General features: G+C 45.3%; 1 protein-coding gene across 12 annotated transcripts in view; it reads right to left on the bottom strand.

Moving 5' to 3' along the window:
• Nucleotides 1–17,616, bottom strand: part of PARD3B (par-3 family cell polarity regulator beta) — a 921,213-nt gene extending 903,597 nt beyond the window's left edge. For 3 of the 12 annotated variants that reach the window (XM_005601746.4, XM_070242147.1, XM_023622594.2), the window contains exon 1: nt 17,137–17,543. In XM_005601746.4, coding sequence (XP_005601803.3) covers nt 17,137–17,256 — 120 coding nt within the window. In that variant the 5' untranslated portion in view covers nt 17,257–17,543. Of the gene's footprint in view, nt 1–17,136 lie in introns of all 12 variants that reach the window. The other 9 variants (XM_023622595.2, XM_070242143.1, XM_023622590.2 and 6 more) reach the window with 5 other exon arrangements.
• Between the last annotated feature and the right edge of the window lie 5,522 nt (nt 17,617–23,138).

Here is a 23,138-nt window from a genome sequence, read left to right as displayed (position 1 = left end):
CCCACCTGCAGAACCGCACCTTTGCCTTACAAATGGATTAATCTAGAGACGTGATTGAACTTGCTTTTTCTTTTGTCTGAGGGGACTACTTAGTGCTTATACTGATTGAAGATGCTTTTAATGTGACTCCCTGACAATAACCAGTGGTGCTGAAAAAGTCAACGTGCTGAATAAACTTTCTGGGATCTCATGGTTTATCCCTGGAACAAGTAGGTTGATGCTCGAACTGCCAGTGTAAAAGCAACAGTTGGGGGCCAGCCCGGTGGCGCAGTGGTTAAGTTCGCGTGCTCCACTTCAGCAGCTGGGGGTTCGCTGTTTGGATCCCAGGCACAGACCTACACACGACTCATCAAGCCATGCTATGGCAGCGTCACACATACAAAATAGAGTAAGACTGGCACAGATGATAGCTCAGCAACAATCTTCCTCAAGCAAAAAGAGGAAGACTGGCAACAGATGTTAGCTCCACACCAACCTTCCTTGCAAAAAGAAAGCAATGGTGGGTAAAACTGCTGGTGCCTTAGCTTGAATCAAAGCAGTAAACTGTATTAGTAGTCATCGTGTTCTCCGCTGCCACTCATCTGCACTTAAAAAAGGGCCAGTTTAACTTTAGAATGCCCTTGATGGAGCAATAAAAATTGTATTAATTTTTGACCTTTTATTTCTCATCTTTTTGACACTGTATGTGAAGAAATAGGAAGGACAATGAAGCACTTCTGCATCCTGACTCATGACTGTCACCTCAGGGAAAAGCACTCCTGAGCGAATGAGCTGGACCAACTGGTTTTTCATGGAGTACCATTTTCAGTGAAAGAAGGACTGACAGACAAACTACAGTTATGTATATTTGAGCTTTTGGGGAGATATTTCTCAAAAGCAAAATGATGTGAACCTGGGCATTGCACAGAAAACAAATGACAGTATTTGTTGCCAATGATACAGCAAAAATTAAAATTTTAGAAAACTTGTACCCACCACTGTGAGCTTGATAGCTTCCCAATACTTATACCCTTCTGAAGAAATGGAGGGGAGTATCAATGTACGAGGTTTTTGAAATTGTGAAGTGAAATGTGTCAACATTTAGAAGGTTAGCATAACTCAGTGACCGATGTTTGCCAAATGACCAATGTATGATGTTAAAAGATCATGCACAGATAGAAGATCTATTCAAAGTACAGCACAAACCAGTGAATTGCAACGTAGCAGAGTATGCAAATTTCATTGCAATGATTTCAGATTCCCCACTGCAACTAACCTTTAAGTAACCACCACTTATGGAGACATCTTTCCCATGATTATTACGTTATATAGGATTCAGTCTTGCTAGCCAATGCTAGCTTTAGAGATCCTCCTCGCTGGCTTGATGAAGTAATCAGTCAGGTTGGGAAAGTCCACATGATATGCAACTGCAGGGACCTCTAGGAAAAGAAGGTGACCTCTAGGAGCTGAGGGTGGCCTCCAGCTAGTAGCCAGTAAAACCCTTCAGTCCTACAGCTGCAAGGAATAAATTCTGCCAACAACCTGAGTGAGCTTAAAAGCAGATTCTTCCCAGTCAAGCCTCCTGAGAACGCAGCCTAGCTGGCATCTTGATTGTAGCTGGTGAGATTCTAAGAAGAGGACTCAGCTAAGCTCTGCCTAGGTTCCTGACCCACAGAAACTGTGATATAATAAATGTATGACAAAGAAAGGAAGACCGAAACAAACATCACTCGTTGGATTTGCATGTAGTATACGAAAAGCATATCTACAACTACTGAAAAAGCTATTACAATGTTCCTCCCTCTTCCAACTACATATCTATGTGAGACAGGATCTTCTTCATACATTTCAACCAAAACAACAGATTGCAACAGACTGAATGAGAAAGCAGATTTGAGAATCCAGCTGCCCAAGAAGCAAACATCAAAGAGACTTACACAAAATGTTACACAGTGCTACTCTCCTTACTAAATTTTTCTTTTGCTTTGAAAATATAGCTATTTTTCCTGAGAATAAGTAATCTTGACTTGTTATGGGTTCATTGCTATTTTAAATCGATTAAATAGATTTTTAATTTCTCAGTTTTAATTTCTAATATGGTAAACAGAAATAGGTATAATCCACATAAAAAGCTCTTTCAGATCCTCTAAAATGTAAGAGTGAAAAGGGGTGTTGGAAACAATAAGTTTGAGAACTGTCACAATGTTTCTATTTCCTTTGCTCTGCCACATGAATACTCCCCACTCCTTTCTTTCATTTATCTAAAGTCTATCCATTTTTCCCATTTAGCCATTCCAGCCTACTGTGAGCTCTCTCGCTTCCTAACGCCAGAAAACTACTCTGGCACCTGGTTGTTGCTTTCTTCCTTTTCAATATGTACACATCTCTCCAATTGGACTGTGAAGCCCTGAAGGAAAGCAACTGTGCTGCATGGCACATGACAGGTGCTCAAACACACCCACCTGCCATCTCCGTGGCTAACTTAATTACAGACTGGATAGGAATGCAAATTCATACCAGCCCCTTCACCAAGCTTCAGTCAATACGTGACGAAGCGAGACCACCAAGGGCATGGGGTGGGATGGAATTTAGGACAAACACACGTCTCAAAAAGGCTACCTGAAGAGACAGACAAGAACAGGCACAAATACCAAAATGTTTAAGTGGAAAAGGTAGTTAGTAAGTGATATCAGACCATAAGACCTCCATTTCTCAAAAAAAAGAAAGAAAAAGAAAAAACACAGAAAGTTTTCCGTGAACAATTTCAAAGCAAAAACTTGAAGAATAAAGAAAGTAACATTGTGGGGAAGGCAATGGGGAAGCAACAGAATTCCCCCAATGTTTCTTATTGCAAAAGAGGGAAAAATTCATTAAACTGAATAGCAATTCAAAAATGAGTTGAATTATCCCCTGAAAAGATCTGTTAAGGTCCTAACCCCTGACACCTGTGAAGAGGGTCTTTCCAGATGTAACCAAGTTAAGCAAGGTCCTTAGGGTGGGCCCTAATCAGATGTGATGGGTGTCTGCATCAGAGGAGAAGAGGTGCAGAGGGAAGACAGCCATGTGAAGATGGAGGCTGAGACGGGAGATACACTGCCACAAGCTGAGGCGCGTCTGCAGCTACTAGAAGCTGGAAGAGGCAGGAAGGCTCCTCTCCCAGAGGCTTCAAGGGGAGCATGACCTTGCCAACCCTTTGATTTTGGACCTCTCGTCTTCAGAACTGTGAAAAAATAAACTTCTGTTGTTTAAGTCACCCAGTCTGTGGTACTTTGTCATGGCAGCCCTAGGAGACTAAGACCACAATAGAGAGAGGGCCTCCTCATCGTCCAGAGGAACATTTCCAAGTAGCCCTCCCCACCCACAGGCAAAAGTGGAGCAAAAGAAAGAAGATCTCAATTGCAAACCTAGTTGCAGCGACCAAAAAAACAATTGTTTTTACCAGAAATTTCTGAACTGCAGTTAGATTTTTTTTTAAGATTCTGGGAAAATGTCTCTGCTCAAACACTGCTGTCAAAACTCAAGCCCACTGAATCTCTACAAATGTGCCTATAAAGACAGAGAAAAGGATTATTTATCCATCTTGCATTTCCTCAACTCCTTGCTACAAAAGGAAGTAATCCAGAACCTAATATTTAAAGTTATCAATACTATTACTATGTCATGATGAAAGAAAAACGGGATGACAAGTAAAACTCCTTCAATTTCTTCAAGATTTTATCAGGCCACCCAGACTTCTGGGCCAAGATGACTCTTAGCTTACATGCTGGCCATTCACAAGTCTCCAGATTCCAATCTTATCTATTACACACACAGGGCACTTGGCATTATAATCCAAAGAAAAATTCCTTTAGACACTTATAATACATACTTGATGCTAGGAATTGAGCTTTCCTAATTTACTTTACTCAGCTTCACACTTTATCTCAATCCATAAAACAATGGGATCCTAGAGCTGTGGTGATTTCCAGAGTCGCCTGACCTTATGACCCGTCCAGTGTCCCCTAAAAGTCAAGTAGACCCAGGAGTTTTCTAACCATTGACCGTAACCCATTAGTGGGCAGTGAAATCAATTTGGTGTGTCTCAACTACTTTTTTTAAATGAAACAATAGGATAAAAAAATCGGAGGGTATCATTCATATTAAGGGCAAGTACCCTCATGAAACTTTTATTTCAGTTGTGTGTGTGTGCTGTGGGTACTGGGTCATGAAGGAAAAACCTATCATTACTGTATTTCTCAGTCCAGATCTTGGCAGGCAACAGATGGTTCACTGAAATTAGGCACTTAGGAGTTTAATACAGAAACTATTCATGAAGGGAAACAGGAAGGGTAGTGCTCAGAACAGTGGTGACCTTGCCATCATCTAGGACCAAGGGGCCGGGGAAAGGAGTGGATGCTGACACAGGGGAGAGAGGCAGATGGGAAGGCTTGCTGACAAGGAGTGATGGCCTTTAGTAAAGGAGGCAGCCAACCCACAGGGACCTGGCAGGTTCCCAGGAGCTGAGCACCGTCCATTCTCCTGCCGCCGCCTCCCCATTACTGACTCAAGCAGAAGCCAGGGACAGAGACAGTCCACACTGCCCAGCCTCCTTAGTCACAGCAGGGCCTGGAGAAAGGTCATTAGTGGGTCTGGAGGGGCAAACATATCCAGCCACCAGGAATCTCTATCAAAAATGTCTGCAAGCCATCGACATAGTCCATACATTCATCGACTTAGTCCATACATGCATCGACTCAGTCTGACCGCTTTTATGTCTGCACAACACGTCTTTTCTACACCTGCCCTCAAATCCCAATCTCGAAACAAGGCTCTAATCCAATGGCAAACAACCAATGCAAAAGATTAGCACTTTTGTGAACTCATGATTTATGACCTCAGCCAGGTCCTCCACAGTCCCCAGCAACGCCTTCCTCTGTCCGTGGTCTCCCCTTGCCTGTCCCTATCTACGGGGCTCCGTGAGGGCACAGAGCATGTCTGACTTGTTTGGCAGCCCTAGGCTTCGGGGCCTAGAACACAGCTGTAGCACTGAAATGTCTGTTGAATAACATAAATCTCAGGCTGCTCCCTCCCCTCCATTTCCACCCACAGCTTCCTCACCACATCCAGTCAACTCCCAAGTCTGATTACTTTGCCCCCCAAAGCTCAAAGCCCATTTCCTCTTCTGCCTCAATCATCTAACCTCCACTCCCACAGCAGGGACCTGGACCAGTTCCTCCACCTCCAATCCTAGCTCCCTCTGTCTCCACCCTCCAGGGCAACTGATACAGAAGGCAAATAGAACATCACCACCCAGCCCAGAAAGGTCCTTGACTCCTCAAGCTCTTCAGCGCTTCATAACAAAGGCCTCCTGGCTTTGACCAGCCTTTTTCCTGCAGCCTCATTCTCCACTACTCCAGCCCACAAGGGCCCTTGGGAAACTTTCCGTAATCATATCCTCTTCCCCTGCCCAAAGAACCACTTGTCTATCTTCAGTCAGTGGCAGGCTGCTTCCCCCAGACCCCTCTGCTGTCCTAGCAAATGTCCATGCATCCTTCAAAACCTGCCCGGGTATAACTCTGAGTGAACCCTACATGACTCCCCATCTCCCTGGCTCCAAGCAAAGTCAACGTGACCACGCCCTCTGCCCATCACCCCTGGGCTCCTCTACCACCCTGCATTTTGTTTATTTACATTGTTCTCTCTGCCCTTTGAGTCTTGGAGCCTGATGGGAACAGGAGGATGCCTTATTTTATTCTATACCCCGAGCACAAAACACAACGCTTGACCAAAATCGCTCTCTAAATCTTCTCAAGTGACTGAAGGGACATTTGATTGTCAGTTGCCACCGATGACTGAGGCAAAGCAACCAGTACTTGGGGGTCTAAGGCCTCAGTGAATACACGACACACTCTTTAATGTGATGTAGATGGGGTTAAGAGACTGCAGTTATTTCTCATCATTCTGAACTCAGGTACCCCACTATCTCTGCATCCCTTCGCCAAAACAGGCCACTTAGACCTATAAAGAGGAAGGAGTACACGTTCTATGTGTATATCCCTTGTCAAAAGCCTGGGTTTGCTTAGAGGTCACTCTTTCTAGGGTTGATGTCTCTATAAAAGAATAGTGGCAAAACTTACCCTAAACCTCTCTAAAAAGGTATCAGAAGTCTCTTACTGGAGCGCACCATAGCTCTTAATTTCTGCCTCAAAGGGAGCAATAAAATGGGTCTGATTTTTCCCATTTCCCATCAACGTGGTTCTCTGGTCTTGCTGATGGTGGCTTAGCCAAGAGTTGTGGACGTGTCTTCTCTTATCTGCCATCATCACCAAGTGGGCCCCACCAGCTCCTCCTCCAGGGCCTAGGATCACCGGCCAGGTCAATAACCTCAGCCGAGGCAGAGGACAGGAACAGTACAGGGCATATTTATCTGGATGATATTTGGCACTGCATCTGACAGAGACTAACGGAGACTGAAGCCTTTTTACCAGCCTATCTCTTGGTATCTACAATTCCACCTCGTCGCAATCCAGAAAGTGCAATCCAGCAATCAAAAGAATGGGTGAGCTCAGAGATGGCAGGCAGATCAAATTTGGCAGCCCCTGAGACACAGATACCATGTCTTTCAAAAATAAAGACTGCACCCAAATCGAGATAATCCAGAATTATTTTTAAAATCAACATGAAATTAATGAATAGGACACTGAACATCAAACATTGTTCAAATATGAGACATCACTGCAAAAATCTTCACAAAGCAAAAACATTATGAAGTCCCTTCATTCAAAATCTACAGCTACAGAGCACTGGGTCTCAAAATCTGAGAGGCGAGTCAACCCATCAGAATTGGAAGCTGTTATTTAAGACAATCAACGTAGCAGATAAAACGGCCCGCTAAACTACTGCCGACAAATGTGGATATGATGAGGTATTTGAAGATAATCAAGAGAAAAGTTGCACTTGGACTTTTTTAAAAAACTGTACCACATATAAAGATTTCAAACTACAAAACATTGTGTTGAATACAAGGTCATTCTCATTTTTATGAAAGGAAATGATGTGAAATTTGATACAATTTAACAAGCATTTATGGCACATACTATATATCAGATACTGTGCTAAAAACAGGGATAGGAAAATAAAAGCCTCATTCTTTGTTCCTGAAATGTTCACAGCACAGTGGGGAGACAAAATGATTGCAGGACGTGGCAGAGCCTGGCTAGTCGCTCTCCTATATCCTAGCAGACTACATTCCCAAGCCCACCATATCTAGACAGCGCACACGGCTAATCTCACCAGTGGAATACTGACACAAGTGATTTCTGCCACTTCCAGGCCAGGCCCCAAATCTCCCATTGCATCCTGCACACTCTTTGCTCATCAGTCAGCACAGTGCAGGGATGTAGAGAAAACTCCAAGGCCACAGGGAGTCAGAGGCCCCACCCCCACCCAGAAAGAGAACCATTTGCCAGAATAAGCCACTGTCATTTGAGGTTGTCTATAAAGTTAGTAGACCCTGGCTGACAGACAGTATAAAGTAAGATGTAGTTTTCAAAAAAAAAAAAAAAAGTATAAGTGTGGGGAGCTCTGGGAACACAAGCCCTGGGGAAGGGAGGGAGGGGCTTCCTAGGGAACAAGAAGCTGGAGATGCATCCTGAAGGGTGGGTGGGGTTTACCTGGGGTGGGGAAGCATGAGAACACTACATTGCATGTAGGAATTTAAAGGAGATACAAGGATAGAGAAGACACTGAACAGGGAGCAAAATCTGGGTTTTGACCTAAAAGCAATGGGACCATCTAAATATTCCCAGCAGTGTTCCAGACACCATCAGATGCAAGGCCATAAGGTTAAGGGTCTGCTGCAATTCCCAGCAGAAGAAATGAGAAATGGCACAGCTTTGGGGCAGACAGGAGGAAGCAGATCTAAGAAATATCACTTATAAGCATCAAAGGCATTTTCTGACCAACCAGACACGTGGTGGCATATGAGGAAGGAGAAATCATTAATGGATGAAGGATTTCCAGGTTTCTAGCTTAGAGAGCCAATTGAAGGATGGCGGCAGAAACAGAGACACTGGCCACAGGAGAAGGAAGACAAGCAGGTTTAGAGAGAACAGGCTGGGCTTGAACTGCCTGTGGGTAGTTCATCGAGGTGGGGAGGTCCAGAGGCAGGTGGATGTTGGAGTCTACAGCAAGTTCAGGGCTAGAGGTGTGTATGTGGGGGTAGCTGAAGCCATGGAAAGGATGGGATCCCACTGAGAGAAAGGCCAGAACCCTGAGGCACTGGAACACATTGAAATAGTGTTGGGAGCACTTGCAAAGACTGAGAAGAAAGAGATATGATTAAAAGTCCTGGAAATCTCACGAGAAGAGAGAGTTTTACTTATTTTTTTATTTTTTTAAAGATTGGCACCTGAGCTAACAACTGTTGCCAATCTTCTTTTTTTCTTTCTTTCTGCTTTTTCTCCCCAAATCCCCCCAGTATATAGTTGTATATTTTTAGCTCTGGGTCCTTCTAGTTGTGGCATGTGAGATGCCACCTCAGCATGGCCTGATGAGTGGTGCCATGTCCGCACCCAGGATTCGAACCAGCGAAACCCTGGGCCGCCGCAGCAGAGCGCACCAACTTAACCACTCAGCCACAGGGCCGGCCCCGAGAGAGTTTTAAAAGGTGGGACATGATCAAAAATACAGATGGAAAAGTAGGCATGGGTTTTAGCGACCAGATCTTGACAATCTCATTGAGAGCAGTCTAGCTGGGGAAGGTGTGACAACCAGGGTAACCAAGTGGTTGGTGAGGCCTTAACAGAAATATTATCTGATTTTCCAAAAATCCTCCTCTTTAAGCTCATACGCATATTTTTAGACTCATGCAAAGAGAGTAAAATGTGAATGTGTTTGTAATAAAACCAACGGCTACATTAAGAAAGCATGAAAATCCCTTAGGGTGGCCCCTCAGGGCCTTCGCAACTTGGTTCCAGTCACCCTTTGCACCACCACGCCTCCCCGGGCTCTGCCCAGCTCTTCATGACTCCCTCACCAAGTTGATGCCGTCTCACTTTGTTCCTTCTACTTGGAATGCCTAACCTCACTTTTCCTCCCAGTAAATTCCCCATCATCCTTCAAAACAGCTTCAGTGTCTCCAGTTTCAAAGAGCATTCCTTGTCTGCATTGTATCCCAGTGAGTAGACCACTGGAGCAAAATTGGCTGATTCACGTGTGTGCCTCATCCCCAGGAGGCTGTGAAACTCAGCAGAACCAGGGTGGTGACTGGTTAATCTTCACATTCCTATCACCTAGGATAACATTGTGACCCGATACATTGGTGCCCCACCGCCTCCACCCCCAAGAACTAGACCTACTGTTATTCAGCTCCTTGTATAATCCTCTCCCTTGAATCTGGGCTGGACCTGTCACTGGCTTTAACTAATAGAACATGACAGGAAACATCATGCCAGTTGCAGGTCTGAGCATTAAGAACATCTGGCAGCTTCTGCTTTCGCACCCTCTGGAGCCCTGAGCTGCCAAGTAAGAAGTCTAGCTCCTCTGCTGTAGAGGCCAGGGGAAGATGATCCTGAGACTAACACAAAAGGGAACCCAGGAACCCAGCGACAGCAAGAACTGAGGCTCCAGACAAAAGCCCCAGTGAAGCCATTGCAGCCAGCCCCCAGCTATTGAAGCCATCCTAGCTGGGGCACCACACATGTGAATGAAGACACCAACCCTGAAGATCCCGGACCTAGGAAACAGCACACTGAGCCTTCTCCACGTACTGTTGGATGTTATTTCAAGCTACGTCATTTTGGGGTAGTTTGTAACAGAGCAAGACATAAATGTAACAGACAACGATGGACACATGGTAAAAGAACTACTTATTCTACAAGGAATTTATTGACAGCCTGCTGAGTAAGGGGCATTCTTGTAGATGCCAGGCGTTCAGGAATGACTAAAATGGACAAAGGTCTCCACATTTACTGGACCAACATTCCAATGGGGAGAAACAGACAATAAAGACAGTTGAAATAAGCAGTATGGGAGGGAGGGATGAGTTCTGTGGAGAAAAATAAAGCAGGAGAGAGCAATACAGAGGACGGGTAGAGGGTTGCAATTATTAATAGCGTGGTCAGGAAGAAAGGAACAATCTTTTAAATGGAAAAGATGAGGGAGCCAGACACGTGGATCAGCGGGGAGAATATTTCAGGCAGAGGAAACAGCACATGAGGTGACAGCCTATCTGGCATGCTTGAATAACAGCCCGGGCACCAGTGTGCTGGGGAAGAGTGAGAGGGGGTGGAAGCCGAGGTCTGAAAGGCGAGAGACATTGTGTCAGGGTTCCAAAGACCACCCAGGGCCAGTGACGCACTAGGAGGACTTCCAGGACTCAGCACACAGGCATCCTCAGCTACGACTTTAATATAACAGTGGGACACACCGCAAAGGCAGCAAAGGGAAAAGGCGTACGGGTGAAGCTGGGGAAACTGGGCACAAGCTTCCAAGGGTGCTCCCCTGGTGGAGGGGACACACACAATTCCCTGAGCAACAAATTCCGACAACACACGTGAAACAGTGTCTACCAAGGTGCCTCATTAAAGTCTCAGCATCTGACGTTTTCACTGGGGGCTGGTCAAGTAGCCAAGCATGCACAAAAATTCCAGACCCCAGAAAAACAGCAGGTGCTCAGCATAAACCATACCGTTTGCATAAACAGTTTTGGCACAGTGAGCCATTCTTCTCAGGGAACAGTGGAAACCCACACAAATCCGAGTTCCAGGATGCCAGTCAAGAGCCAGCCTTGCAAGGAGATCTAAGGACAGCAGCCTCAGGCCTGCTATGTTAACTTCTTCTGCACAGGCAGCCAGGCCATGGAGCACCTTACAGGCCATCTGGGAAATGGGAGCCACGGAGAGATGGATCTTGAAGACGAACGACATGACCTAACTAGAACTGCACTCTAGCTGCCGGGTTGAGAAGAGACTGAACTGGAGTGAACAGGGGCAGAAACAGGAAAACTAAAGTCCAATGCGTCTTTCCAAACCCCAGCCCACTAACAGAAAAGAGTGTGAGAAGTGGTCAGATTCTGGGTATATTGTGAGAACGAAGCCAACCTGATTTTATGTGGCTCATAAGAGGAAAAGAGCAGTCAGGATGATTACGAGGATTTCTGGCCTGAACGACCAAAAGCACAGCACCGCCATTTAATGAGACGGGAAGAGTGTGGGAGGCGTGAATCTGGAGGAGGGCATCAGGCTTCTTTCTGGGACAGGCTGAGTGTAAGACGCCCACCTGCCATCCAAGCAAAGGCGTGAAGGGGAGGGCTCTATGCAGGGTTTGGAGTTCAGGGGGGAGATCCGGGCTGGAGCTACACAGGTGATATTTGGACCCATAATGCTGGGTGAGCTCATCAAGCAGCGCCCAAATCTCACTGAAAAGCCCAGCTTGGTGTTCACCACTCCTTGTCAGCCCATCATCCATCCAGTACTGAACATGGAGGTGGTTGCACCAAGGGTGCAAGCGGAGGCTGACCTCCACCTGTTCGAGAACTCAGCCAGTTCTTGCTCACATCTAGGTGGAAGATTTAAGATTTTAAAGGCTCTCTCTACCACTTGTGGATACCAAAGAGGAAATGAAGCTCCCTTTCTGATGGCAAAGTTCTCAACAGAACAGAAGCAACATGTCTAAGAATGTCAAGTTAAGGATTGCCTGGGGTCTGAGCTCCAGATGAGCGGTTTCCGAGAGCAGCTGAGAGAAGCCATCACAGGAGCTTCAGACCCGAACCATCCATGGAGGGAAGTCACTTGTGACTATTCAAAATTCAAATTAAGAAAAATTTAAAATGCAGCCCCTCAGTTGCACTAGCTACATTTGATGCATTTAACAACCATCCGTGGCTAGTGGCTACCCCGTGGGAAAGCACAGATCTAGAAGATTTCCGTCATCGCAGAAAGGTCTACCGGGCTGCAGCGCTGCAGACTTTCCTAGAGAGACTCAATGCTCCGCATTCATAACAGACTCCTCCGATGACTTTATGAAGCAATCCTCTTGGAAAACAGAGTTTCATAAAAATCTGACAATGTCATTTGTCCAATTTCCTCAAAGAGAACCTATGGCACAGAATGCCCTGGCAATGAACACCTGGTTTACTAAGCCATGTCAGCACAGTGCTCCAAACTACAAGTCAGGGCTGTGGCTCCAGCCCACAGGGAACAAATCACTTACTCAGACAAAGTAAACTGCAGCCCAAACACGAGTCAGCAAACCCTATCTGTAGGTCACTGGATTATACACAGACAGGGGGTGTGTGTGTGTGTGTGTGTGTGTGTCAGAGGAGAGAGAAGAGGCGGTCCAGGGGCAAAGAGCAACAATGCATTAAGCAGGTCCTAAGTATGAAAAGAACAGAGTCAGAAGTTAAGCATGAGGATAATAACTCGTACTCACTGTGGGGGAGGTAATAATGGAGACTAGAGCATAACGTTTCCTTCTAAAGAGAAAGAAGTGTTCTCAGCTCTAATGATGGTTGTTATGTGGGGAAATAAAGCCCAGTATCGTCAGAGCTTCGGATTTGCTTTTCCCCAAAAGCAGCCAGAAATCTGGATTTTTGCATGAAATCTCAAAATATTTAAATGTGACAACCAAGTCAAAATATAACACTGAGCAGAACTAAAAAACCACATCTGTGGGTCACAGCAGGCCCCACGAGCAGTGGGTGTGCAAACTTAGAGGCTGCTCAATGCAAGTGGCAGCAACAAAACCAAGCAAGGAGCATGCGCCACGCTGAGGGTGGGTCAGGCCTGTGCACACGCTGGGCAGAGCATCCAGCCCCCACTTCAGGGGAGGGAGAACTGAGCAGGAGATAGAGCACTCCAACCAGTCAGCGCCCGATCAGCGGAAAAGCATCCTGGGAATCCAGTGTGGTCCTAGTTTATGTACACAGGACCCTTGAAATCTGGCCATAAGACATCAAAAGCTGAAAAGTTCAGGAATGCAAGACTTCTAGCATGCTGAAAGGAGGCTAGTCCCATATAGTATCATACAAGATTCTTGTTATTGTACAGATTCTTAGATTCTGATCCCAAAATGAATCAGCAAATGGAGTTGTTTCTCTTGTTCAGATCTGAGAAGCTGGTCTCAACTTGTGAAACAAATTATTCAAGATATCTGAATACAGAAGAGATTCATTTTGAAAAGTCTATCAATGGGTTTTTTTTTTTTTGCTTTTAAGAAAAAAGATATTTTCATACACAGATCCACAAATGTGCTTCTTAAAAATTCCAGCATACCTACTATCCCATAAGCTCAATGTTCATATTGTCTCATTCATTACAACTCTTGAACACACTATACACTCTCGTTACTAGACTAGCCTTTCCCTTATTCACTTCATCTTCTGTGTATGTGTACATATGCATACATATATATGCATATATATAATGAATGTTCAATTTAATCAACTATTTGAGCACCTGCTCTGAGAATCCATTCAGGGTAGGAGTAGAGGGACAGTCGCTAATAACAGGTTGGTCTGTAGGTGTGTAAGACAGTATCTGCCGCCAAAAGAGTTTAAAATCAAACAAGTTCAGTGATACCAAAAGATGGTAGTAGATTAATGGTCCTCAACCCTGGCCAGGAATTTGAATCATCTGGAGGGCTTTTCAAAATGCCTCTGGCCAGGCTCCACTCCAAACCCAGTGAATAAGAATCCTGGAGAAAGGGAGTCAGGCATCTGTACTATTTAAAATACTAAAATTAGAGGTAACTAATGATCAGCCAGGGTTGAGAGCACCTGCAGGATATGACTCAATTACCCATTCACCTACGACAGGTAATTGCGACAATAAATTTAGCTAAATAGTCAACGATCCTCACCTCGAATACTTAAAAAGACAATCTCCTCTCCACCAACTACTTAACTAAATTGGACTTAGGGCCTGGGACGCAAACTACCAGGATCCAAAGACAAGCAGCCCACAATTCTTGCCCCCTAGGTCAACTCACCTCCCCAGGACAGTTCATCAAATGGCAGGGAGCGAGGAGGCAGCCGGCCCCCAAAGTCCCAGACTTCAGAACATAATGAAAGCCTTCCCAAAGGTCCCTGAGTTTCTTCAGCATCCTGCCTCCTCCTGGCTTATCTGCTGCTGACTCAGCTGGTCCCCCACATCCCACAAACACCAGTCTTTGTTTCCTCTCAGCAGGAGGTGACGACTTCTCTGATGCTGCCCACAAAATCCAGAATGGCCTCCTTGGGCTTCACTTACCCTCCCAGCTCTCGAAACCTCAACTCTGTCCTCAATTTTGGAAGCTGCCTGTCTCTCATCTCAATTATTCAGGGCCCTGGAAGAAACAGGCTTAACTTACATTTATGTTCCCGCCAAATCTGTTCCTATGCAGCACTCTCTACTCGGATGTCTAAGAGACCTTGCCCAATTTTTTCCATTTGTAATAGGACTAAGGAATATTTTTCATACTTTGAAAATCCTGCAATATTTGGCTCAGAAATTAGACTTCTCTCTGTAACATGTAGACCTGTACTGTAAAAGATACAATCAGGAGGAATTTGTGGATGTCCCATCTCTCTGCGAGAAACAGAATTGCTATCTTCAGGTTGATGGGTTATTGTAGCAGTTCGTAGATGGAAGTGTCTTTTTAAAAAAATGGTAAAAAAATAAATAAGATGGGTAAATTCCCAAGCATAATAACCTACTGAGCTGTGTAGTTAATGACTGAGAGTAAGGACCAGAAGACACAGTTCCTGGGCTCAAATCCCAATTCTACCACGAACTAGTCATACCTCTGTGACTCTTTTTCCTCTAACTGTAAGATGGGGATATGAGTACCTACGTCATGGAGTAAGTCATTTAATATACGTCAAGCTCCTAGAACAGTGCCTGCACACAGTAACCACAATTCACGGTAGTTGTTATGTTATTATTATTCAGCACAGGGCTTAGAACCTTGCTGTCCAGGGAAACAAGCCTTTTAAATCTCTTTCACTGATTTAAAGACAGTGGATTTATGACAAATTGTTTTTCAAATTGAATTTTGACATTTCTGGTCTTTTCCTATTATTTTCAAAATTCAATGGATAAAAGCATGGAATTTGTCAGAGTATTTCTTGACATTTTAGTTCCATTAGGGATATCATTTAATATTAGTTAAGCCTTGTTATGATTACAATACTATTTAAAATGAAACTATGGGGAAGGAATATTTTGGGAGGGGAAAAATATCACTTGCCACTTATTAAATTGAGATTTTAAAAGCCAAAGAAGGGAGGGAGGATTTATAAGCTGCAGGTGACCTTTAAATGTCACATTCGCTAATATATAAATGTAAACACAAAAAAATGTAATGTCTGGTAATAATAGTAAACTGATCAATACAATTACATTATGGGATCTGTGATATTATAAATTATGCTTTCAGTCCAGAATATCAATAGCTTCAATAGCTTTTTAACACCTCTTAAGATCAAATTACAATGCATTAAATATTGCCTAGTTAATTCCCTGTATGTTATTTATAAGCTTGTAGCTTACTATTACTTGAACAGCTCCATATACTAAACTTCCAAACTTATGAGATTTTAGGACATGAATTATTTTTAATAATGAGTTAAAAATAAACATATGTTTATCCTTTCCATGAGACAATCCTTCAATGAGATCTACTTTAATAATTTGTCTTGAATAACGATCTTACTATTAACCTTAACTTACTTTCAGAAGTTAGTGTAATATGATTTCAAGGACAATTGGTTCCTTCTGTAAATCGCAGTTTTTAACTGAATTACACAATACAAACAGCATACACTATTGTAACAATGGAAAAGACACTGGGATAGATACTCATACAGTTTTATAGGCCACTTTGACTGTTTTCAGTCCTCTACCTAAATTCCATTAGTAAAGGGTTCAGCTTTGGGGATCATACTCAGCATAGTAACAGACCTATCACTACACTCTTCCCCAACTCTTGACTGTTCAAGGTAACATGCATGTGTATTCATCCAGAGTAGAATGTTTTTTCGTATAATAATTCTTAGTGGAGGCACAGAAGATGCAGAGATTTTCTTAAATGCCTCAACTATCTATTTGGAAAAAACAGAATTACTTTTATGCCTTGGATAACCTATAAGACATTAAAAGAAACTACAAATGACATCTTTCCATCACTAAATTGGCCAAAACTATTTCTACAATTCTCACAGCATGACAAGAAATATTAAGAGACTCATTGGCCTCGAAAGCCAGAGTTTACGACTTGTCCTGTTTGAAGAGGATTGGGGGCATACAAGACGTTCCATCTGAGTATCAAAAAAATAAAAAGTGCTCTTCAATACCTTCGTTTAAAGGTTCCATTCAAGAAGACAGAGGCCCAGTATGTCACCCAAACACCTGGGACGAGTTCTAGAGTCCCACTAGGTCTTCTCAACATGCCCTGAACACTTAAAAATAATAGTCACTTAATTTTTACTTGTTTCTGACTTCAGGGACAGAGCTGGGGACAGCCTTTGTCGTATGTCACCCAGGACCTGACACAGCCCACAAATGTAGTAAATACTCATAGAATGTGTGGGGTTAAACCGAAAACACTCAAAATGTAGAACGGTTGGCCTAAGCAAACAGCATCCTTCCACCTGAGCTCCTGCCCAGGTCACCCAGGGAGACCGGCTCGCGGGGGTGAAATTCCAAGGGCCCCATCAGTTATCACTTCCGAGTATCTGTTACTTGTACCAGTCAACTTTCTAACTTCAAGGAGCAGAAGTGGGGCGGGCCTTGGCGGGTCCAAAATCACACCTGAGGCGAACAGCACCTTCAAGCGTGCCCTGGAGAAGCACTGCCTCCACCAACTTCTAAAGCGGCGCTTCTCACACTACAAGGGTCCTTCCCACCCCCTGGGAGCCTGTTAGGAGGCAGACGGCGGCAGTGGGCTGGGACCAGGGCTCCAGACTGCGCCTTTCTAACGAGCCCCCAAGTGATCCTGAGGGTGCGCTTCCTCCCAGCCCCTAGAGAAGCAAGGCCCACAGACGCCCAGAGACACCCAGGTCACTGAGATTAGCAGCACGCAAAAGTGGTGGCCCCAGGGAGTGACGAATCGAGCCGCCAGCCTGGGGCTCCGCGTCCCCTGCGTCGCCGCCCGGCCTGGGGCGCCTGCAGGTGCCCTGTGCGCCCCCCGCGCGCCCACCTTCTCCCGGGTCCGCAGGTACCGCTGCAGCGCCTGCTGCGTGAGCTCCCGGACGCGCAGCTGGCCCTCCTTGCAGGGCACCACGATGCCCGTCCTGCCGAAGCACACGGTCACTTTCATCCTGGCCGCGCGACCACGCCGGCCCGGCCGACAGGTGTCTGGCCTCGGGTGCAGCCGGGCTCCCGGGCGCTGCCGTGCGGGCGGGCCTGCAGACCCCGCGGGCGGGCGGCGCGGACCGGGGCGGCGGCGGCGGCGGCAGGGCCACCTCCCAGGTGGCGGCGGCTCCGGCTCCGGCTCCGCTCCGGCCCGGGCCCGGCCCGCGCTCTCCGCGCGCCAAAGCGAAAGCGCGGCGCGGCGCGGCCTGGCTGGCGGCGGCGGCGGGCCCAGGCCTGGGCTGCGGTGGGCGCGGCGGCGGCGGGGCCGGAGTTGGGAGGAAACTTTGGCGGCGGCTCCAACTCCGCCCGCCCGCGCCCTGCGCTCCGCGCTCCGGCCCGCGGCCTGGGCCGGCTCTTAAAGGGGCCGCGGCGCGGGGCCCCGGGGTGCGGGGCGGCCGCCGCGCCCGCAGACTCGCCCCCGCGCCCGCGCTCCCCCCGGCTGCGTGCCTCCCGCGCGCACCGGGAGCTCTGGGGAACTGGAACGGGACCCGAGAGCTGCCCACCGGGGAAGGAAACCGGATCTCACGAAGCACGCTTTGGGGAAGAGCTGGGAGACTGCAGACCTTAAAATGAGGGGATTGAAGCAAGATTTGGGAGAGGCAGGAGCAGGTGCTGCTCGCCACGCCCACCAAAAACACCCCGAAGAGTGCCGGCTCACAGCTACTGAGCCCACGGATGCCCAAAGGGCCTTTTAGGAACTCAGTCTTAGGCACAGCATCGCATCTGCCCTCTGGAGCTCTGATATGGCAAAGCTGAGGGGAAGCTTGGGGGTAACGTGGCAGTTGACCCGTTCCTTTTACAGTCGAGGACACTGAGTATTCCTCCAAAGGTCACATCCCAGACCAGATACGATGGCATGGCGTAGGGTTACACAGATCCTTCTGAAACGTGCCTCCTGTTGTGCTTCTGACTCGAAAAACGATTTTAAACGCGCTTGGGCTGTGGCAGGTGTGTATCCATCACCCACTGAAATCAGCGCATCTGGAAAACAGTTCACCAAATAACGTCTGTATCATTCTTAGCTCTTGCATCAGTCTGCTCTTTTGAACCTAACAACCCTGAAAGGTGAGTATTATTTTCCCGCTTTGTGCATGAGGAATGGTGCACAAAGAGGGTAAGACACTGAGTTGACCGTGGAATTAGTTATGTTGGAAGGAACTCACCTCTTCTGACGGGAAATCTCTGGTCTCCCCAAGTATTTTTTAGCAATCCTGTTCATCCAACAAGATCCTCAGAGCTACATCGTGTGTTTCTCCATGAAAGGATTTGTTCCTAGGTCAAGACACACTTCAATTGAACTTGAATTGCCTCGGACAGTATGATACTAAGCAGGAGATTAAATTAATCGATTCACGGGTTTTGAGAAGTTTCAAAACTTTTAACTCATTCATACATGCAATGAATGTATATTGGTTGTCTTCTATGCAGTATAGGGCCTTATATAAGATCAACAGCATCAAAGAGTTTCATGCAGACCAAGGTGATTTGAAGAAAATGTGTATTAGACAGCATAATTTGGTTGCAAATCCAATACAAACTAATTTAAATAAATCAAAGACAGACTCTATGTCCTCATAAAATCAGAAGATCCAAAAAGCATTCCTTTGAGGCAAGACTGAATCCAGAAACTCCAATGACGCCCTCAGGAGCCATCTGGCTCCCTGTGTTGGCTGTGTGTCCCTCGGTGCTGTCTCCATTCTCAAGCAGGATCTCCCCAAAGGCAAAGATGGCCACTCCCAGTGCTCCAGTTTACACAGCCTTAAAGCAGCCATTTCAGACATCGATAAGCCTTTTTCTGATGAGGGCTTGCATATCCAGCCTCAAGACCCATACCCTCCCTCTGGCCAGATGAATGAAACTGATTGGCCATACCTGGTTCACCTGCCACTAAGTTACATGGACTGAGAACAGGGAGGGATGAACCCCCAACAGATGGGACAACAAAAACATTCAGCCACCACAAAATATAAGAGTGCTTCCCAACCGTCAAGGGGCTTATCGGTCATAGGGAAGACAAGGCCTACAGATATGAGATGTTAAATGGAAACTACAAAACAATTGTGAATTTGATCGTTCTACTGAACATTATTGATTTAGATATATGCCAGGCACTGTTCTAGGTGAAGATAGAACAGTGGGAGATAGATATGTGATATATTACATAGGTACATGCATACATATATCCATATGCATCCTATATTGTGTATCTGTGTCTTACCTTCCTTTGCAATAATCTTACAGGAGAAGAGATACTTTGTTGTCCTCTTTTTCAAGATGAGGAAGCTGAGGCCAAGGGAGGCTAAGATCACATTCTTACAAAATAGCGGAGGCTGGATTGGAACCCAGGCAGTCTGACTTGAGAGTCCTCGTGGTCACTGCTGTGCTGATCTGACATGGGAAGCACCAAATGGAGAGCAAACAAATAAATGCTAGTGCTATGCATTAATATGTGATCCCTCCCTTCAATCCCGGGTATTAGATGGACATGGAGAATGGGATAAAGATTTTCAGCTGATGAAGTAACTCTACATGTTGCCTTTCTTTATGCTTTATGGCTTTTTTTTTCTCCTTCACACTTACTCCAGACTCCTCTTCTGCTCAGGTAATCAATGGCTCCCGCTCTTCTTCACACCACAAACTTCCTCTTGGCTCAGCTTTAGCTCCTCCCCAATACCTACAGTCCCGACCAGTGCCTGGGCTTTGAGAAGCCCCAGGTGAACCATGAAGAACACCCAGGCTCTCCCAGTCTCACTCAGAGAAAGACTGGAATCAGGTCTCGTGGGGCGCGGCGGAGGCTGTGCGGTTGTTAGATGGAGGAGGATGTGAAGCTGGGCACGGATATGAACAAGGCATTGTGCCGTCCTGCACACTGTGGGGTGAACTGGAACGACCTCAAGATAGTAACTAGAGAAAGAGTTTAACGTTTACATTTCATGTTTATTAAATAGCCAGATTTAATTTGTTATTCAGCCTTCTCACAGCATACACAGAAACAATTTATCATATATTAAGGAGCAATATAAAAGAACATAGTTGCAACACACAGACATTCAAGCCCAGCAAATTCCTAAATCAATATTTCCTGCCCCATGGGACCTCCTGGGCAGAAGACAATAAATAATTTGCCTTGATTGAGTAACACTAGAGGATTGCAGGCCTGGATTCTGCTTTCTTGTTTTGTCTGTTGGATAGGAAAATGTTGCCTGTGGTGTGATATTTTCCCATTTGTTATCCCACAGCCTAGCAAGCTTGGGAGTAGCCTGTGAAAATGTGTCATGCAGAGAACGACAATACTGACCAATATTATTAAACTGCTCTGCCTTATGGAAAGTAAAACAAAAATGTCAGGTGCCAATCAAGGGTATATTGAATGAAGAATGATCATTTTTAATATATAGTTGATCAGTCATCCTTTCTGATATTTTGCATGATTAAAACAAAATATTTTCACCTTTCAAGGAATTATTTATAACGGGCACTATTTACCACAAAAAATTAATTGAATTGGAGATAATCTTTCTAAAGCCCTCGGAGCAATTAGTACAATAGACTATGTTCTGAGCTTCATTATGAAAGCAGGCGCCAGAGTGATATCCTAAAAGAAGAAAGAGAAAAATGGGAATGATTTTTCATTCTTTCCTTCTGTATTTAAAAGCAGAGGGTTTTGGTTATTGTTTAACTTGGCAAGAATGGGTTTTTCTTAAGAGATGTTTGTCTCTAAATGCCTGATGGCATTCATTTGTTGACTGTATCTTTGTTGACTGTTTCCGTAGCAATCCCTAAGGCATAAATAACAATGCTCTATACCCTGAAGGGAGTATTGTGGGCTGCCAGCTTTTTGAAAGGTCCTTATTTATGCCTGTTTTATAACTAACAGTCACAAGTCTCCATTGATGCAGCTAGACCACCCCTCCTTATCCTGAATTCCACTCTCTGGATATTAGTGTCCTACCTTGATTTATGTTTTCTTGAAAAGGACCTGAATCATGAAATGAGTATCTCTTTAAAAAATGAATTAAAATAAACACACAAACCAAAAGCAAGGAAACTGTCCCAATGATGCTGTGTCAAGAGTTGAGTGTGAGTGCGATGTTGGTCCTCATTGTGTGATCTCCTTCTCTGAAGTGTAGTAGGGCCCATGACTGCTGACCACGAGGAACAGGTCCTCCTCAGAGTGGGGCCGGGTCTTCTCACCACTAGGCATCAGTGACAGACTGGAGGGCAGGGGCCGACAACACTGATCATGATGCTCTCCAACGAGCTGTGTAATGCAAGGATAGCTCCCAACCTGAGGGGAGGTTGCAATCCAGAGTTCTCTTTTCAATTCTACTCACTTTTCCTAAGGCCTCCATCTGTGGCTCATTTATGTCCTTTACTTGGAGAAGAAGTGAGCTGGTGTTCATGTAGCTGACAGGAGGTGGAGAGAGAGCTGAGATTTGGCAGCACATGGTTCAGTTATTAAAGGATTGCAGGCAGAACTAATAGCGTGGAGCTAGACGGCCCTTGTCCCAAAATATTCTGCACTTGCCGGCTATGGGATCTTAGGCAAGCTCCACTGGGTTCCATTGTCAAATGGGATGATAATCCTACTTCAAGGTGTAACATCTGTAAAACACCCAGAATATAGTAGGCAAATTGCATTGCCTCCTTCACCTTTTATTCAATTTTACTATCATTTCTAAATGCCACTCATTTTCACTGGGCCTGAAACTACATCCAAAAAGAAACAAATCAGATGATATTTGGAAGCTACGCATCATTGTCATCAATAATTCTGAAGCCCAAGTGTAACTTGCTCTGAAATGAGGGTACCACATTCATAGCAAAAATAAGATTTGTGTTATATTTCACATTCTACATATTATTTAATTTGATGCTCATAAAAATAATCCTGGAACATAGCAGTCTAATACCTGAGAATCAAGAATTACAGAGCTGAAGGGAGCCTTGGAGATTATCTGTACAATCTCCTCATTCTATAGATGTGGAAACTAAGGCCTAGAAAGATCGGTGCCCCATCACCCAGTTCATAGTTCAGCGCTTTCCTCACTTTCCTGCCTGTGTGGTGATGGAATTTCAAACACTGGAAATTTGACCAACGTCGGCTCAAGGCTGCGACCTGTGATGGAGCCAGGAGGTGATGGTGAGGAGTTCACTCTTCTATCTGTTCCTGCAGTTGCCATTTAAACTCAAGACTCGGAACCCTCATTCTCACCACAGTTGTAAATCTCAAAAAGCTTTGCTGAGTGTTGAAATGACTATCACAGAAAAGAGAAAACCGTCAAAGGATTTTTGAGTGGGACAGTGACATGATCAGATTTGTGCTTGGTGGAATGCAGAGGACCGGGAAGACAGACAGAAGCCTCTGCTTAGTTTATTCATTCCATCATTCACTTCTGTATGCAACAGTATTTATTCAACACCTATGATCTGCTGAGCACAAAGTGATCACAAAGCTTGGACTCTGGTGAGGAAGACAGATGATGAATGACTAACCAAAGGGACTAAATCTTTGCAGATTGTGATGAGGTATACTGAAGGGTATAAGCAGCAGCCTGTGTGATAGGGAATAGCAGGGTAAGAGGGAACCTGCTTAGATTGGATGAACTAGAGAAGAAGGAACAGCAAATGCAAATATTCCTGAGACAAGACCAAACTGGGGTGTTTTAGGAATTAAGAGAAAGCAAATTTGGTTGGAGCATTAATGACCCAGGAGAGAGAAGCAGGAAATGAGGATGAAGAGACCATCTACAGCAGTGGCTTCCGAAAAGCCCAAGGCAAGATAAATGATGGTGAAGAGCAGATTCCAGAGATCTTTCAGGATTTCTGACAAATCGAAGATGGCAA

Source organism: Equus caballus, chromosome 18 (genome assembly GCF_041296265.1).
Source record: "Equus caballus isolate H_3958 breed thoroughbred chromosome 18, TB-T2T, whole genome shotgun sequence".
In the NCBI taxonomy this organism is placed as follows: Eukaryota; Metazoa; Chordata; class Mammalia; order Perissodactyla; family Equidae; genus Equus; species Equus caballus.
The sequence above is the reverse complement of the archived record's forward strand: the minus strand, read 5'-3'. Positions and strand labels throughout refer to the sequence as shown.